A 19,511-nucleotide genomic window follows, 5' to 3' on the forward strand; every position below is an offset into this window, starting at 1 on the left:
GTAAAAATGTGAAACATTCATCTTCAGTGTCTCATACTCAGATACCTCACTAAATGCAGTGATGTCTAACTTTACTGAAGTTTTAAAATGGCTGTGTAAATAGTATCTTTTGCTGTCTTGAGCATTTTCAGGAAGTGTTACCAAAATCTGACTTTTTTGCATTGGAAAAAATGTAGAGAGTAAACTGTCATAATAAAAACACGACAAAGCCATTTAACTATCTTGTTCATAAACAATGGTGTCAGGACTTTTCATCTTGATGATACTGACACTTTCATTGACATGAATACTTGCTTTTGAGGAATGAGCTCTCCATTTTGAGCATGTGGCGCGCTTTTGCAGGTTTTCAACTAGGTTTTGCAGTTTGTACTAATTGTTTTGAGAAATGCATTAACTGTTTTGCAAATGTAAATAGAATTGTGAGAAATGCACTAAAGCCACTGAGAAAAACTCTAATAACAGGACCAGATGTACTTGACAGTGGTTGGTGGCAGTAAACAGAAGTGAGAAGAGGGTATCAGTGGGTCACATATACCCTTTTTTTTTTTTTTAAGCATCTCTTTAGTATCTCAGACATCCCAACCTAGCCAAAGTTGTTTGCAGAAGGGTCCCACTGGAGGCCTGTTCCATAAGTGGCAAGATGAAGAGCAGGTAGGAGGTGTTGGATCATACAAAGATAAAGTTTAAATGGTTTGCCTCCATTTCCAGGACATTATATCTTATTCACTGGCATCCAGGAGCACTATGAATCCCGGAGCTTCTGGGAGACGTAGGGCGTACTCTCACTAAGTACAGTTGCCTTGAACCAGGGCAAAGCGCGATTGTCCTCCTTCCCTCTTCCCCGACAGCCTGCACTGACATTGCATTTTACCTTCCGAATTGGTGATGTAATAAATGAAATAAATGAATTGATTAATTAATTAATTAATGAACGAGCTTCTGATTTTTACATTTAAAACCTCAAAATTTCCACTGTTGGACACTGTCACTGTTGATTTGCCCCAACTGAAGCCCAAAACTCCATCTGCCTAAAACCTTTAACAAAGACAAATAATCACTGTATTTACATAAAATGTTACTTATCCAAAACAAGGAAAGCACACTTGCATGAAAACATCTGTTAACACCTGCATCACATGTATGATGTAACTTATTTCAGGGCCTATTTACAATCCATTTACAATCTATGGCTGCTGATCTGAAATCGGTTTGGCTAGAGGAAAGCTTTTGGCCAGGGGAACGCAATCACAGATCCAGAGTCCTTAGCTAGTTAGTGTATATGATGAGAAAGCTATTTATGCCATTACTGCGTGAGTAATTGCAGTGCAGTGGCCTGAATGCACAGGGCCTCTCTGAGGTGTCAGAAGTGATTTGGGGCAGAACGGAGCCTGGTTCATGTGTGTTCTCACCTTGCGCTGTTCTCCTCTTCCCCTCCGGCCGATCATTAACCATCCAGACATGGTAATGGTGTCATTTGAGACAATCACACATAAGCTGAAACAACACTAGTCCCAACTACCGAAGGAATAATCAGCCTATCGTACCTCCCATCTACCGACAAGAAGGAATGTCAAAAAAATTACTTTTTTATAAATCAGATTTTCTGGCAGCTTACATGATGAGGAAATTTTATTCAAGAGGTACATTACATTGACCTGAAAATGCCCATTCTCAGTGTCATTCCTCATTATTTATCAAGGTTGTAGCTATGTTTATGAAATTGATAGGGACATTTTCAAATCTAGCCAAACAATATAGAAATTCATACTTGCGTAATTTGTTTTAATGTTTTAATAAATCTTTATCAAAAGGTGGTATTAATTGAGCCTGTTGATGCCATAAATAAAAGAAACAATCATAAAAATACAACATTATTTCCTCAATTTACTCGTTTAATCAAAAACCAATTGAAAGAATATTTAATACAGTGTAAAAGACATGAATCAGTTAATGAACTTTTGTAGCTTGTTTTCCTGAAATAACCTTAACCAAACAAGCCAAGCTTTGAACTGTAATTGTATTTGAAATGTATATTAAAAATAAACTTGCTTAACTCATACACAAATATGAAATTCAATTACAGTTAAATTTAACCAATCAAACTTGTATCTTACAAATAAAATCATGCCACACAATACTCTTTCTTTCTCATTTGCATTCATATTACTCAGATTCACTGGACTTGCTCTCTCTGTCCTCAGTTTTCCCCAACAGCCGACTGAAAAAAGCAGTTGTACCACAAGACAGCAAAGCAGCAAAAATATCTTTTAGGTCTACCATATGGAGTTCACATTCATTTGTGTGTGTATGTGTGCACAAGCTGCTAGGGTTACATGGTACACCTACAAGCCCTGTTCTTACACTCACATTGTTAGACTGTCTGTGTGTTACAGGAGATGCAGGCTGAAAAACTGGCAGTAAGTGAAGATCCACAGTTTTTTTTTTGTCAATTTATCTTGGTCCAGAAATTGAAAACAAAATAAACAAACAAACAAGCAAACAAACAAACAGACACTCAAAAGCAAAAAATAAACTAATTAATAAATTAAATAATTTTTAATAAGTAATTATTTTTGAATAAGTTTAATAAATAAGTATTGCTTCAACAAACAGAAAATACTGCAAAACAGTTATGGAGAGTGATGGAAAAACAGAAGCAATATTAAATCATGCAGCCAATACACAGAATAAGACTTAAATCATGCAAACAGGTTAAGATTACAGATGTGAAAACAATAATTTAATATAGGGTTAGAGGTTTGTATGGTTAGACAGGATCTGTTTTGAGAAATTATGTTTTCATGGGACATTTACACAAAATAGTTTTTGAGATAAAACATTTGTAAAATGGTTTTACCCATTAATTTATAGGACCGCTTTCAATGTTTTCTAAGGGTCGAGTTTGCAATTACAATGCAATTCTTGTCTCTATGTAAACTACAAAAAATGCCATTTTTGAGAAAATGGGTATGTCCTGGCATGCATTTTAATTGTTTAGTACACGATAAACTTACAGGACTGTAGCTGTGTATGTGTGGCATTACTATACAAAGTGTCATCTACAACTACTAAACTGGAACAAAAAATATTGTAGTTGTCTCTACAGGGATAATTTTGACAAGTCTGGTTTTTAAACAAAGAAAAAAGTGCAACAGCTAACATGAAACTTGTAGTATAATAAGCTTTTCAAAACATTGTTTTAAATCTCTTGTTGATGCCAGAGGCTCTGATCTAGTCAAATTCTAATTTTGCGACTCAGATACAAATTTCGATTCAGAATAAATAAAAAATCAGTGTCTGGTTTTAGGGACATTTACTGTTTTTTTTTTTTATAGACACTTTTCACAAGACAACTATGAAGCGCTTAACAGATGTTAAATCCTTGACAGCTTTTAATATTTAGATTTTTTTAAAACGTATGAACATTTCTAGTATTTATGAATATAATAATGTGAATTATATCATCTTTGTGTCGAATTACAAAAAACTAATTATCGCTTATGCAAAGTGTTTCTAATGCAGCGTCTATGGAGTAAATGTGACGTTATCCTCTCTTCTGGCTGCCATCATCAGTCTCACATTTTTATTTTTTAAGTCTTGATAAACTCTACGATGGTGTTTTGTTTCATTTTGTCACTAAATAGGACTGTAAAAAAATATTTGTAGTACTCTCCTATTCACTGCGCTCTAAGTTTACACAACTATGATGACTTCTGCTGCTAAGAAACCTAAAAATCTGAGAGTCTATAATGCCCCTCACTGGCTCTTATGATGTCTGATGTAAAAACTGGGCCCTGGATTTACACAATAATTAACAACTGGTCATTTACATGTTTCCAAGACTCTAACGGATAGATTACCCAAAATATATATGTATATATATATATATATATATATATATATATATATATATATATATATATCTCCCATCATTTGTTCTCTCTTATGTGGTTTTAAACATTTATGAGTTATGAGTTTTTTTTCTTTTTCTGTTGAACACTAAACAACAAAACTGGTTGCTGGCACCAATCAACTTCCATAGTAGGTAAAACTATGGAAGTCAATAGGTGTCAGCTACGAGTATTTTTTTTAAGTATCTTAATTTTTTTTTAGCAGAAGAATAAAACTCAAAAATATTTCGAACAAGTTAAGTGTGAGTTAATGATGACAGAATTTTATTATTCTTTTGGTTGAACTCTCCCTTTAATAATGCTCTCTGATTTAAGCTCTTCAACAACATAACAGATCAAACTCAGACTCTTAAGAAATCTGGAGAAATCTGAATTTTCTGACATCCCAGCAGAAACGGCCATCTTTGCATGCCAATCCCAGCACCGCCTTTCACCACCTTTTATGGTTCTGCAGGAAAGCATCAGCAGCTCAGTAAATGTGGAGAAGCTCTCCACAGGAGCTGCTATCAGAGAGGGAGTGTGAGGCCGGTTTTGAACAGCACCTCTGACCCTCCCGCCCCAGTCCATTTGTCCCCCACTAAGCTTCAGACACACAGAACCCACTGTTATGGTGTCTATCAGCATTGCCTCACTCACCCTATTAAAACAGACATCACGCTGAACAGCAGAAACACATGCCTTAATCCTGCCACTCTCCGCTGGGCTACCAACAAAGCCCCGCTTTAGTGAAGTATACAGCAGAAAATCATTTTTACGCACCTTCCCTGCTGAAGACAGGAGGGAATGTGTACTTTTGAGGTACCGAAATATTCCCAGCTTGAATTGAAGTGCGAACGACAAAGGAATAAAACAGGAACTGAAGCAGATTCGAAGGGAAAACATATTAAGAGAAAGCATGAGTGACAAAGCCAAAAAACAGGGGAAGAATGAGCAGGAGACGGACCAAGAGAAGAGGTATGTTGTGGGAAGGAGGGCGGCGTACTGGAGGTGGCAGGGGGGCAGGAGACGGAGCGTTTGATTAAATCTGCGGTTGACGTTTCGGACAGGTGAGATTGATGAGGTTCCTCTACGCTTCACACTGTGCAGAGAGCGCAGGGAGAGGAACAGAAACACGCAGTGTGGAGAGCCAGGGCTGGGGGCCCTCTCGCACCGTGGGGTCCCCGGCCTGATTAATGGGGCTGGAGTCCCTTCAAAAACAGCGCTCCCAGCAGAAAGGGCCGCACCACGCTCCAAAAATAACCAGGACGGGACAGTGCGGCCCGCAGCTCAGAGGCCAAACCGTGAACCGTTTAGGACCAATCGCTTTTGTTTCACTACAATCCTCCCTCTGCTGATCACATTACACATTAAAAGACAGGTTACGCTTAGTCTGACATGAAATAGAATTATTTGCAAGCTACGCAGAAAAATCTGCCGAAATCTCAAACCAAAACCCAGCGCCTGGCACAGAGGACGATAAATGCCTTGCATGGGTTATATTGTGATATTTGGACACTATATAAACTGCACTAAGCAAATAAAGAACAAAGCCACTTCAGGCTTTTTTCCCTTCTGAGTCTTAACAGGAAAAAGGCGAAGGCGCTAGCCTACTAATGACAAATTAAACACATAAAAGTCACAACGAAGCAGAAATAACCTGCACACACCTCATAAATTTATCAATGTGTAATTATGGTAACACTCAGGAACTCCTGCACCAGTTTTTTTTCTCGTTCCCTCTAATTTCCTCCAGGACCGAATGTTGGTTTGAGCTCAACCCAGAAGCTTGATACCAGATAGTGGGTGCAATTCAATCAACTACGTCAGATTTTCTGTAACCATAAGTCTACAGGGGGCAAAGCGCCAGCACCGCTCTACAGCCAAAATACGCTTAATTCTGAAAAAAAATTATGAGCACACAAGAGGCCCGAAGGAGTTATTGAGCATATATTGTGTTCATCTTTCAGAATGATGAAGCGAATTACACTGCAGAGTGTGAAATGAAGTGCTTAGCTGACATGTAAAAACAAATCATCTAATTAATAAATATAATCAGGGCCGGCTCAAGCACACCTCCTTTCCTATGGTTTCCTCTCCGGGCAGCCATGGGAGTAGATTTAATGGTTTTAGCTGACATGAGAGTTAGAGCATTTAAACCTGGAGGAGAATTAAGAGCCGTTTCCTTTTTGTGCAACACAAGGCTGAGATGACTGATATCAGCCATTAAGACCACAGGCGATTAAGGGCCGGATAGGGAGCGTCGTGTTTTATAACGCAGCTTGGAGCGAGGGCCCACTGCATCCTGCCGCCTCACGCTGCAACGTATGGAAGGATAATCAGTGAACTTTCAGGATGTGATTGGAACAAAGGTTAAAAAACTGACATGAGTTTTATTGTCTAAATAACTGCATAAAGCACTTACACAACAGGAGCGTTTCATCAGCTCCAGAAGCAGAGCAACAGTTTTCAGAGCAGAGTGAAAAGTTCATTTGCACTTGTTAGTGGAAACTTGCAGACATTGGTGGTAAGAAAATCTGAAAACCTAATCCCTGTATACTGACTTACATCTTAAGTACTTCTTTTATTTGCTTGCCAAACGGTTTGAGACATTATTTGGCACGTTTAATAAATAATGTTTATTTATATGCACATATTTCATTAGGTTAAAATTCCCTTTCATTACACTTGGACTGAAAAAAAAAACTGTGCTCATCTCTGGCTAGCATCATGACTTCCCATAACCGCTCCTTTGCCAAGAATATGCTCCATGTTTTGACGCACATCACACCTAGCAGCTTTGTGAATGTCCGCATTAGCAGCGCACGGTGCCCGACATTTGGAGAAAATTAAAACAAATGAAAACCAACACCTCATTTCAAATGTTGTTGCTGGTAATAAAGGACTGCTGGGATGGTTTTGACGTCTTTCTGCAACCTCACCCCCTCAGTCACAGCACTCTGCACTTCAGCGTCCCAAACGACACACTGCCTGTAGTTAACAAAACAGAGACTGCCTGCCAGCGGTGGACGCACATTCCTACACGGCAAGTGTGCAGAAGCCATCAAATAAAACCTGGTTGTCAATCAAGGTAGCAGGGGCTTCGTGTGCTCTGTAAAAGCCTCATGTTATAATTTACTGTGCTTAAGTCCAGTTTGGGTTACATAAGCTTAGGGAATTGCATTGTTAATTAACAGTTCCTCTTTATATACTCTGGTTTGCTTTAAGGACTGGGAATCCCACATGAAGAAAAAAAACTTTGTTTAATTTTAGGGTGTTGTAATAGTTAGACATGGCTAATTGAGCAAGGATGAGCAAGGGGGATTTTAAACGAGGGCCCAGAGAGTCCAAATATAAAAGTTGTTGAGGAAGAAGAAAGAAGATGTAATCATTCATGGACACATTCTATGTCAACTACAGGGTAGGTCATTTATACAGATACACCTTAATAAAATGGAAATGGTTGGTGATGTTAACGTCCTGTTTGTGGCACATTAGTATTTGTGAGGAGGCAAACTTTTCAAGATGGGTGGTGACCATGGTGGTTATTTTGAATTCGGCCATCTTGGGGCAAACTTTTGTTATTTACAAGTTTCTGACCACTTATAAAATAACCACTTATCAAATAATCTTCTCCCACTCTTCACACACAGATAGCAAGAGAACGCTATCCCCTGGAAAAATGCCAGCACAGGAGAAATGCCCAGTAGAAAGTTCCAAGCAATTCCATGCAAATGTCAACCTTGCCATGACAAAAATTATGTTTTCACCAAAATAGTAAAACAGCTTCTTATTTTTTTTTGTATAAGCAAGTATTTTACAGTGCTTTAAAATACTCAAAATTATCTTTGTCAAAGTTTTCAAACTATTATATTTCATTTGCAAAGTCACACAAGTGGCAATTTCACATCTGTGACATCCATAACCGAGCTTTTCCCTCATAAATACAAAAATGTCAAATAAAATCAATCATTTTTGTTCTATAGAGAGCCAACTCTTATCTTTTTCATTAGAAATGTGTCTTTTAGGTTGTGCAGTTTAAATCACTGAATTTCTACAAAGTATGTTGTATATTGTAAACGTGCTAAGTTTTTGGTCACATTTATAACAAATCGTTATTTTCCTCATTTAAAATATAAAAGACGTTTACAGATTGATATTTTTTCTGATCCCATAACCCTGTGGTGAGTTGCTTTGGAAAATATAAACAGATGTTTCAATATAATGTTAACATATACTTCTCTGTGAATTTATGTCTAGATTTTTTTACTGAAAATGGCACAACCACTACGCTGGAATTGCTATTAGGCAAAAGCTTCTTGTAAGAAATGCCTTTGATACATTTGATCTGATATTTTGTTTAGTTACTGTCATAACTGAATCTCCAGCACAGTGCAAGAGAGAAAAATCTGCGTTTTGAGTGCATCTAAAAATGTATTCTTTGCTCAAATACCAAAGCTCATTATCTAAGTATAATAAGTGAACTTTAACAATCTTTGAGCATAACAAAACGTTTCCAAGCAATGTATCTGATATTGAGGTAAAGACTTTCTACTTAATAATAAAATTTCATTAAAATTTATACAAAAAAAATTTCTTTGCAATTTCTAAATAGTGGACTCATATTAGCAGCCAAGGGTTATTAAAATACAACATTTTTCAGTAAAATAAGGAGTGCTAATGTCACTTGATGTGACCTTCCACATGGTAGTTGGTTGCTGTAACAAAAAGAGAAAAAACCATAGCCTCTAGCATCTGTCACTTGAGCATCTTTAGAGGTGGTATGAACCGGTGACTTTCCCCATGGGAGTCAGTTGCTTTACCAAGGAGGCTAAATACCATGTTAATAACAACAGTAATGTTGTTTTTTAAGTCATAGTTGCATGTGATTTCAGACAGAATATTTAAAGTAACCATAGTAAACAATATAGAGAGCCTGTCACAAATTGTCCCTGAATGAATGTGCAAATATAAAACCAACTTTACCTGAGTTTATCTGATGGGGAGAATCTGATACAAGCTGATAGAACTTTTTACAAGCTCTGTTGTAAAACATGTTCAAACAAAAACATTGTATAATAGACAATTCTATAGAATACAAAAAAAACATGTTTTATAGAATTATCTGTTTGAGTGTTGTCATAGACCTGACTTATGGCCAAGAACTAGGTTTATTAAGTCTGTCCTTACTGACTCATCATCCCTCTTTTTAGCTTCATGCAAAAATATCTATCAGGAGGCATGCTTAGTCTAAATAAGATCACCATCATATTATTTAAACTTTGTTTTGTCAACTTGCAAAACTCATTATGAACCAACACCTCTGCATAAAAGGCTATTATGCCGGCTTCACAACGCATGAGCGGCGCATGAGCAGCGCGGCTATATTTTCTGCATCCATGTTCACAAACGGGACTTAAACTGGGAGCAAAGCAGCATGTCAGCGTCAAGGAGGAGAGGTGCGTGCAACCTCGTTAATATGCAAGATAGCTTCAAAGTTTTTACCTGTTATAGTGTTCAGACGGCAGAGAGACGCCACGTTAAGTTGCCAAGCAGGAGAACAAGAATTGTTTGAAGATGCGGGTCGTCAGTGTTGCTTTTATAATTTGCTGCAGTGAAGGTTTTGTTTTCATTTTCACTCGATGAGCTTTTCTCATCTGGAAATGGTGAAATCCGGATTTGCTGCTCATCTCTTTTTAATAAAGATGCAGCTCCAGTTAGTGTTGATTGTCCTGTCTCTACAGATTTGGTAAGCGGTCAGTGGCCTTTGTTTGTTTATTCAGAGGCAAAGTTAGTTTGTATCGTCCGCAGTACTCCTTCAGCGTTTAAAGAAGGACCTTAGTCAAATCATTTCTGAGTTAATAAAGTTTACCGTACGTTACAATATTAAAATATTAAAATCTGCTGTCAATACTGCTCTCCGAGTGTAAACATGAAAGCAACACAATCAAACTTACCGTCGTGTAGGATTTTTACCGCATTTTGTGACAGGAATAACACACACGGGTTTCTAATGCTACCTACCGAGTGCATCAAAGTTACCGATAAATGCGGAGAGTTTCACTCTCATTCACCGTGCAGTAACAAAAATTGTATGAAAAATACACGCTTCCACTAGCTCCTCTAATAAAATATCCCGTTTGTCACGTGGGGCAGGAATGAAATTCCTGAATGAAAAAGCAAAACTGCAGTTAAAGTCCACCATTTAACAATTTGGCAAAAAAAACTCGATTACTAATGTCCACATAAACACAGTCACTGTCTTTCTGCCCTGCATCTGTGTGTTTGTTTTGCCTCTGTGAAAATCAGTGCATCCCCAAAGGACACTCCCATGTTATGCAAATTTTTACGAACTTTCCCTCCTCTGACACTCCCCCTATACAGAGCTGGACACACCCACTTTCCTGATTTTTTCCAAAGTAGAGGTGTGAAAACACCCCGCTGAAACAAGGCGGTTTCATGGCCCTGTAAAATCACATTTTAATTTAAACGTTGACGTTTTATTTATCTTTTTTTACCTCTGTGTTATTGTTCAAACTATTTTTTATTTTTAAAGTGGCAGACAATAAAAAAATATTAATAATAATAATAAGAAGAAGAATTAATCTGCCACGTTTGAGAACTGTGCAGAGCTGTAGCCGCCTAATTAGGCCTAGTATGTATTTTAATCCCAGTCATTATGGTGGTACTTGGAGAGCCAATTTTTTTCTAAGGTGGTACATGGTAAAAAAAAAAAAAAGTTTGAGAACCACTGATTTAGATAATCTTGATCCTGTTACAGTTGATAAACAAATGACTGAACTTTCATTTGAAATATTTTAAATAATTTTCAGTGTGAAAACAAAAAAATAAATAATGCTGAACAAGACAAATATTAGAAAACATTATTATATTTTAAAGTAGCTGTTTTCTATTTGAATATATTTTCAAATGTAAATTATTTATGTTAAGTAAGGCTGATGTTTAGCATCAATACCTTCTTCAGTGTCTTCAGTGTCACGAATACTCAAAAATTACTCCAAAACTTCAAGCTAAAAACCATGTAAAACACATCACTGCATGGCACAAGTAATCTCGGCAGATTAAACCTTGCTGTCACTGATTTAAAACTATTGCAGACATTGAAAAGCTTCAACAAACTGTCTCTTACCGCAAACGGTAAGAAGCAACAACGTTTACCTAAAAACGCAGTTAACTGCAAAGCTTTAACATTTATAATGAAACCAAGGCTACTGTGATTTGTTTATATTGACAATTACACTTGTCGGATAGTTTCAATGAACCATTCAAGGTTTGCGCTAAAGGTGAATGGCAGAGATCCTCCGTAAAACCGTCAAACAACAGCATGTCAAACAGAGAAGTTATTCTTACCGTGGATGCCGTCGCTTTTCCAGCTTTAAACAATCGTCTGTGGAAATTACTCTTGTGAATAAAACGAAAGACAGATTTCACGTTCCACCTTATGGACAGCGCCATCTTGAACTTCTCATAAACACAAGCGTACGGTATCCAGAAAGGGACATTCCGGAGAAACCCTCACAGACAGGGCGGTCGCTGCCTATAAAATTCCCACCTCTGCCAAGATATTATTTACAACAGCAAAATCTCATAAAATGTGATTAAATGGATTTAATAAAATCAATTTTAGAGGAGAGATTTTTATTCAATAAATGTAAACAGTAGCTGTGTAGTTTACCACAGAGTAATGTGACATTCCCTTTTAAATATAACAATAAAGCTTCTTCCATCACATTAAAAAATACAATTATGTAAAAAATACAATTATGTTTATTATAGGCACACCTATAATAAAAAGGCTCAACTTTTATATTAAAAATAAAACCAAAACTCAGTTAACTGTATTTGTATATTTAAATAATAAAAACATTATAGTTCTTCTATATATATTCTTCTATATATATATTATATTATATTAAATATAAATATATTTTAGTTACTGTAAGGGCCAATAAAATATTTTAATTGAATTTATGTGTCATTTCACCCTTTCTACCACAATAATAATTTTTATATGTATTTCATGGACAAGAAAATACATTTGCAAACTTTCAACAAAATGGGTGGAGATCAAAAAAGTAATAAATATTAGACCAAAAAACAGTTTTGAAGAACTGCACGTTTAAAAGGTTTAATACAGCACAAATATATCTTTTGTGTAAATAAATAATAAACACATTGCATTTTTTCTTTTACATTCAAGCAGTTTTCAAGTACGCCAAGATCTTTTTTTTATTATCTTAGTTTTAAATATTTCACGTGTAATTATGTATTTTTTTATATATATAAATATAAAAATAGATGGTTTAATTACTACACAATTACTAGCAAAAACATGGGTAATTCTGATAAGGGCATAAGCACCTTACCTACTGCGGACACAGCAAGTATCACAGTCTAACTCTAGCACTTCATTTTATGCAATTATCAACCTCCTGGTTTGTCTAACAGATGTTTAAAAAAGGTACAAACAGTTCTCTGTTTGCAGCGTTTCAGACTTCTGCATCTCCTTCAAGAACATCTGCAGCTGATTAATCTCACCTTTGCATCTGGTTGTATTCACACACATATTCTATATTCAGTTCTGTCTCCTGCGGCAGTGTGAGCTGCAACACATAGACCGTGATCAAGCAGAATGTCTATACCAAAACCTCACTTTGTGTTTGCATCATACTGTATGATTCTCCTTCTCTCTGTTGGCTGTTACTGCCTTTGGCATCTATTTCCTGGCCACCCAGTTTCAATGCCTTGTTCTGCACCTCTGTGGAAAGGAATTTCTGATGATATAATGATGATATTTCTCTCTCCGTGCCTCTAAAAAAAGTGGTTTTACTGCAACGTCTTGTTACAGTCCTTCTTTATTTCTTCATTTAATGTGCTGCAGCAAAATAAAAAGTTTGTGGTGCTCATAGAAAAACCACTTACGCTTATAGTTGACATTTTGTGCTTTTGATTGAGGACGTGTGGCAGAAAGAGAAGGATGGAGAGAAGGAGAGAGAGGCAGAGACAGAACTGGCAGCACCCCACTGAGATAGACTTTAGGAAAATAATATGCGGCTAATCTCTGCGTTTGAGCGTGTGTGTGGTCCATGAATAACATCTCCAACTAAGGTTCCTTTGTTTTACAAAAAATATATTGGTTTGTTTATTTTGAGCACAGCACAGTGCAAATAAATAACGTTTTATGTATCTTTTGTTTATTCATAGTCATATTGATCCATTTATTATATATAGACTGTTTATTTATAATTCACAAGTGAAGAGCTGGCTACTTAATTCATGAATTTTCCTATGTAAACTGAAATGACAGGAAGACAAATGAACTTAATTGCATTTCAAAGAACTTCAATGCATTCTGAGATATTCAGTGTTCACCACAGAAGTCCAGAAAGTGATATTGAAGCGATGTTAGTGAAGTTTTGATCTTTTTTCCATATTGTGAAGGAAAGCGGATAATCTTAAAGTAATCTGTGTTGGGTTTAACGCATTAAAAGTAACGCAAGTTAAATAATAAAAAGTAATAATATTACTTTTCTAAGTAGCAAGTAAAGTAACGCATTACTTTTAAAAATTAAGTAATAATATTTGAGTTACTTTTTAGTTTAGTTAATTTGCTTTTAAAAAATAAATTGCTGATTAAAATAAACGTCATCACATTGAATCCCGCACTCAATGAGAGAATGCAGGAACAGACAGAAAGGAAGACAGCAGAGCCCTACATTTCTGCAAAAGAAATATCCTCATTATTTTGAACACAAGGAAGAAAAGGAAGAGAGAATTATCTGAATAGACAGTGGGTTTAATTTTTAATAAGACAAAAAGTACAAAAGTAGCAAGCACATTGCTTTAAAGTGTCATTAATCTGTACATTAAGCTCTGGAGTCAGAAAGTTCTCAGATAATAACATCCTACACTCATTTTTTTCATTGTTTTTTTATGTAAATGAAGGTTATACTGTGTGTTCTTAAATGCAGAGCTTCTCTATTTTAAAAAAGATGAAAAAAAATCCTGCAACTTCTGAAGGAGATCAAGCCTCAGCCAGGTCAGAAAAAGTAACGCAAAAGTAACTAAAAAGTAAGGCATTACTTGCTATAAAAAACAACTAAGTAATGCAGTTACTTTTGTGGGGAGTTACTCAATAATGTAATGCATTTCTTTCAAAAGTAACTTTCCCCAACTCTGAAAATAGTAATGCAGGACATTGATTCCATCCATCATCTACTGATTGGATGGAGGCAGATCTGATTGGAAGTAATACCAATGAAATGACTGGAAAAAAGGAAAACGAGAAGTTGAAATGTCAGAGTATTTCATTTGTAAGAGAAAAAAAGGCATATATGTTTGAACCAGAGTCATGGTCATTGTCATATGCATCACAAGTTGGAGTCAGAGGACAGTCAAGAAGCTGTTGAGAATGTGCATTGGGTAGTCGCCAGAAGTCAGGGATTTTAAAAATAGGAGTATTTTGTCACAAAAACCCATCAATATGCACTATAAGACATGCGATAACCCCCTGGTGGCATATGGGTTCGCTTTATTGTTGATTTATGTGCTTTAAAACTACCCGATACCATTATTCAGCTTGGAATAGCCAGGACTAGTCTGACTGAGCTCATCTGAAAGAAGAAAGTCATATGCTGAGGATGGCTTGAGGGTGAGTAAATGATGGGGTTTAATTTCATTTTTGAATGAACTACTGCTTTAATGAGACACATTAAAAACAGATGAAACATTTTGATCAATACACTATCTGACATCTCATTTAAATCTTAACCAAAGGGATTTTCACAATTAAATTCTTAATGGTATCAGTACCTGTCTTCTTTCATCACCCTCCCAAATCACTAATTGTTCATCTCCTCACCACAGCTCTATCTCAGCACAAGTCTGAAGTAATAGAACCAGGGCCTATTGACCGCCCCTGATGTGCTGTGGAGAGAATGGGCAGGGTGGCTGAAACCAACAGCCCACCTGTGATAATATATGGAGGCAGGGGGCCGCGGCCCACCACGGGGCAAGGCTAGGAGGGCATGGGCCTGGGGAACACAGGGACCTCAGCCTGCATCAACAGCTCCCTTGACACACCAGCATCCTGATACTGACAGACAGGCCTTCCCCTCTGACACTGCGGCCCACGGGACGCCTGCCACCCAAGACGATGGATGGATGGATGAATTGATGAGAAGATGGATAGTTAGATGGATGGCTTGGCTAGTTCAATGAACAGTTCCATTTAATTGAAGAGCGCTTTTGGGAATTTTCATGCATTTAAATTATTTTTCCCTCCCCTGCTTTGGACTGTGAAAGAAAATAAACAGCTGGTGAGAAGTATTTTGTGTAAAGCAATGTTTGAGAGTCTGGTTTCCATTACATCTATGCCATCTGAATAGCCTGCAGACACAGCAGTCCAGCCAGTATATAATGGATTTATCTCCATATTTTGGCTTCATTCGCTTAGACTGCGAGCACAGGACACCAGTCGTCCAGCTCAGATTTAATCTGTTGAGGCCAAGACTTTTAGAGTTTAAGGCCAAGATGAGACCAAGACTAGACCAAGATATTAAAAAGGGTTGCGACTAAGACAAAATGAAGACTTGAAACCAAGAATTTAAGGCGTTAAAAAGGTTAGCTTACCCAAAAATGAAAATTAATGAGAATTACTCATCCTCAAGGCATTTATATATGACTTTCTTCTCTCTGACAAATCCATCTTTAAAAAATGTCTTTGGTCTTTCAAGCTATTAAATGACAGTGAGCAGGTGTTAACTTTCTTAACTAAAAAACAAATACAGTGAATAGGAAAACATTGATGGAGCCATGTGGGTTTTTTTGTTGTTGTTGTTTTTGTTTTTTTGTAGCTAATTGATGTATTTTGTTATATTTAAAAACCTAAAAAGACTTTTTTAACTTTCTCTAACTGTATAGTACATTCCTGAAAGAATAAAAAACAGTGATTGTGAATTAGAAGTACACTATCTGACAAAAGTCGTCAACCCCAGTTGTAAGAGCAACAAATAATAAATAATAATAACTTGACTTCTTGTTGATCATTTGGACAATTGTCAGAAGATATGACACTGATGAATCATCTGTTGAACTGCATCCCAATCATCACAAATACTGCAAAAGACCTATTGGAACCCGCATGGACCCAAGATTATCACAGAAATCAGTCAAGTGTGGTAAAGGAAAAAAAATCATAGTTTGGGGTTACATTCAGTATGAGGGCGTGTGAGAGATCTGCAGAGTGGATGGCAGCATTTACAGTCTAAGATATTAAGACAAGTGCTGCCTATTATAAACCACAGAAGAGGGCAAATTCTTCAGCAGGATAGCGCTCCTTCTCATACTTCAGCCTCCACATCAAAGTTCCTGAAAGCAAAAAAGGTCAAGTTGCTCCTGGATTGGTCAGCCCAGTCACCAGACATGAACATTATTGAGCATGTCTGTGTTAAGATGAAGGGGGAGGCATTGAAGATGAATCCAAAGAATCTTGATGAACTCTGGGAGTCCTGCAAGAACACTTTCTTTTGCCTTTCCAGATGACTTTACTGTTAAGTTATTTGAGTCATTGCAGAGATGTGGATGCAGTCCTCCAAGCTCATGGGAGTCATATACAATATTAACTCTTTTTCCACTGCATCATGCTTTATATTCTGTACATTATTTCTGTTAAGTGACAAGACTTTTGTCTTAGTCAAGTAAGATCTCACTGTCCTAATTAAAGATCAAGGTATGATCATATTTCATTTTGGTAAAATAAGCATAATCTAGAGGCCTTTGCCTTTCATACATGCCACTTCTGATACTAAATCAACTAGAAGTCAAGTTATTATTTGTTGTTCCTAAAACTTGGATAGGCGACAAGACTTTTGTCAGGTAGTGTACAACAGCAAAGAAAAAACACATGAATAAGTCAAATTTCTTTTGTAGCTTTACAAAAAATTTTTATGCAAGTTGTAAAAAAAAAAAAGTTGAGACAGAGTCAAGCCCAAGGCCAGTCTAGAACCCCTCAAACTCATCTGAAGGACCCATTTAGTTCCAGAGAACTGACTTATGTTTAATTAACAATTTAGAACAAATAAACAGCTGGAGAGAAGTATTTTGTGTGAAGTAATACTACAATGGATTTTCTCCACACTTTTGCTGAGACCAAAGGCTTCCCAGTGAGCACAAGCCACCGGACGTCCCGCTTAGCTGTGGGTAACATATGCTGTGGTCCTGCTGCCTGTCAGAGGCGAATGCGGGACTGTTTTCGGAGCAGCCGGCAGTGTGTGTCTATGTGGTGCTGAGGTGGAGGGGGTCGTCCCTCAGGAGGGATGTGTTTCAGCACCTTGTCTCCCTCTCTGTTTTAGCGCTGACAGAACAGGAGGGAAGGAGTGACTGGGGTGGAGAAAGGGTCTCTGCTCTCTCTCTCCCATCTGCTGTCTTCACTCTCCCGCTATCATACAGTAGAGCACGTGTGAGGGCAAAGATCACGTTTAAGGCCATGAGCTCAGAGAAGCTGAACTGCATGTAATTCAGAGGCCAAGAGAGACTTCACAACTAAAATTATTAACCTGATTGAGTTTCTTGAACACCAAAGAAAATATATTTAAAAATTTGGAACGCAGCAGAAATTGACTTCAATTGTTCCTACTATGGATGTCAATGGCTGCTGGTTTCCAAAATCCTTCAGAATATTTTACTTTGAATTTATCAAAAGAAGGAAATTAATAAGTTTAGATCTTTCATATGAATAAATTGTGGAATTTTTGTATTTTTGGTTGACCAATCTATTCAAGTTATCCATATAACTTGTTCTTGTTTGTTCAATAGTATTTTACAATTTTTCAAAGTAGCTTAACATGAAGAAAACATAATAAAAACCGAATAATATTTCAGATTGTGGAAACAATCTAGCATATCAGGCAGTAGAGTGCTGGTGAAGTTCTAGTTAAATTAAAACTAGATTCAGGTCAGCGCCAGTAGCCTAGTGGGTGACTGCATAAACACATAAATCTAGGTGCTTATGGCGACCTGAGTTCAATTCTCAGCTCGAGGTCCTTTACTGATCCTTCCTCCCTTTCTGCTTCCCCACACATTCCTATCATCAATAGGAATTCATTAATGATTAAAAACCCTAATACATTTAAAAAAAAATAAAAATAGATTCAGTTGAATTGAATAAAAACACCACTGCTCAACTAAAGAGGAGCTCCACCAGGCCATTCCAAGCAAGCCATAGGCGACAGTGGCAAGGAACCAAAACTTCACCAATTGACAGAAGAGCAGAACAAGCCTTGGGAAAAACAGGCTCAGGCAGGGTGACCATTTCTTCTCTGGCTAAATAATAAGTCAGCGCTGCACTTTTAAGATTTTGGAGGGTCTGAAAACCATAAGCATCCATTGTGGATGGGGTTGCAGGTCCAATTAGTACACTGGGTGGGTGTTCAGTCTAACCAACAGGATCAATGCAGCGATTTGTCTGTCACTGAGGTCTTTTCAGGAATTGTGCTCTTGACCTATTAATGACAACGACAACCATATTCTCTGGATAATGGCCAGATCCAATATAATGTGAAACTTAAGATACGTCAAAAGGGATAATACCAAGACAACATTACTTTACAACATTACATTACAACATTACGAGACTTTAATGGGTTGAGATCAATAAAAGACCAAGATCAAGGAAGGGCAAGACCAGATCAGAACTCCTCAAACACATCAAAAAGGCACACACTGAACTCATGAGAAATCTCGTCTAATAAGTTAATAACTGCAATCACAATAAGAAGAAACTATTTAGTGCTGTTCTACTCATACACAAAAACTTGTTTAAAAAGTGGGTTTGCTGCTTGGTATTTTAATGAAAACATGATTTTTTAATGAACAGAGGGATAGAACATTATAAATGTCTTAACTGTTAATTTTGACCAATTTAATGCATGATGGGAGAGAAAAATACTTACATTTCTTAAATAAAAATCTTACTGACACCCTGGTAGTGTGCATGAACATGTTCATTTGAGGCTATTTAAAGCACATTAAAACACTGAAAAACGTGAGCCTTAACTTACAGTAAAACAACAAATCTGAAGATATGGCACTTGCAGGAAATTTGCAAAAGACAATTACTTGCTTTTGATTGGATGTCACAAGCAATATATTCACATGCTGCGTTTATGTATTTTAATTCAGATTTTTTTTCAGCATTTCTTTAAGGTTTGATGATAATCATTAACATGACTGCATGTTAATTATTAGGAAAATGATTTCCAGATTTTCTGAATCCATAATGATGTCTATCAGAGTACTTATGGTGGAAAAACGAGACTTTTCCTAATTTGACCACAAAAAAATGGGTTTATACGTGGATGGACACTATTAACATGGCTCCAAAATTTCTCTCTTTCTTTCTAACCTTGACTGGTGTCTTCACTCATTTTTGACTCCAGTTCTGGAAAGGCCAGAAAGATTTGGTTTATTTTGGCCATACATTCAGTTCTTATGTGATTAAATCATTTATTGGTTCAGGCATCATTACATTAGGCGTTGCTAATAGCTCCATCACACTTCACGCTTACCACACTGTTGACTGATAGATGACCGGCAAACAATTAA

General features: G+C 36.9%; 1 protein-coding gene across 4 annotated transcripts in view; it reads right to left on the reverse strand.

The window, feature by feature from the left end:
• The window catches only part of wars2 (tryptophanyl tRNA synthetase 2, mitochondrial), a 40,869-nt gene that overhangs the window by 13,815 nt on the left and 7,543 nt on the right, over positions 1-19,511 (reverse strand). For 2 of the 4 annotated variants that reach the window (XM_087266401.1, NM_001013323.2), the window contains 1 exon segment: positions 11,259-11,375. The exons of the other annotated variants lie outside the window; for them this stretch is intronic. In XM_087266401.1, coding sequence (XP_087122527.1) covers positions 11,259-11,363 — 105 coding nt within the window. In that variant the 5' untranslated portion in view covers positions 11,364-11,375. 4 annotated transcript variants of the gene reach the window in all.

This window comes from Danio rerio, chromosome 9 (assembly GCF_052040795.2).
Source record: "Danio rerio strain M-AB ecotype USA chromosome 9, GRCz13ab, whole genome shotgun sequence".
NCBI classification, from domain to species: Eukaryota; Metazoa; Chordata; class Actinopteri; order Cypriniformes; family Danionidae; genus Danio; species Danio rerio.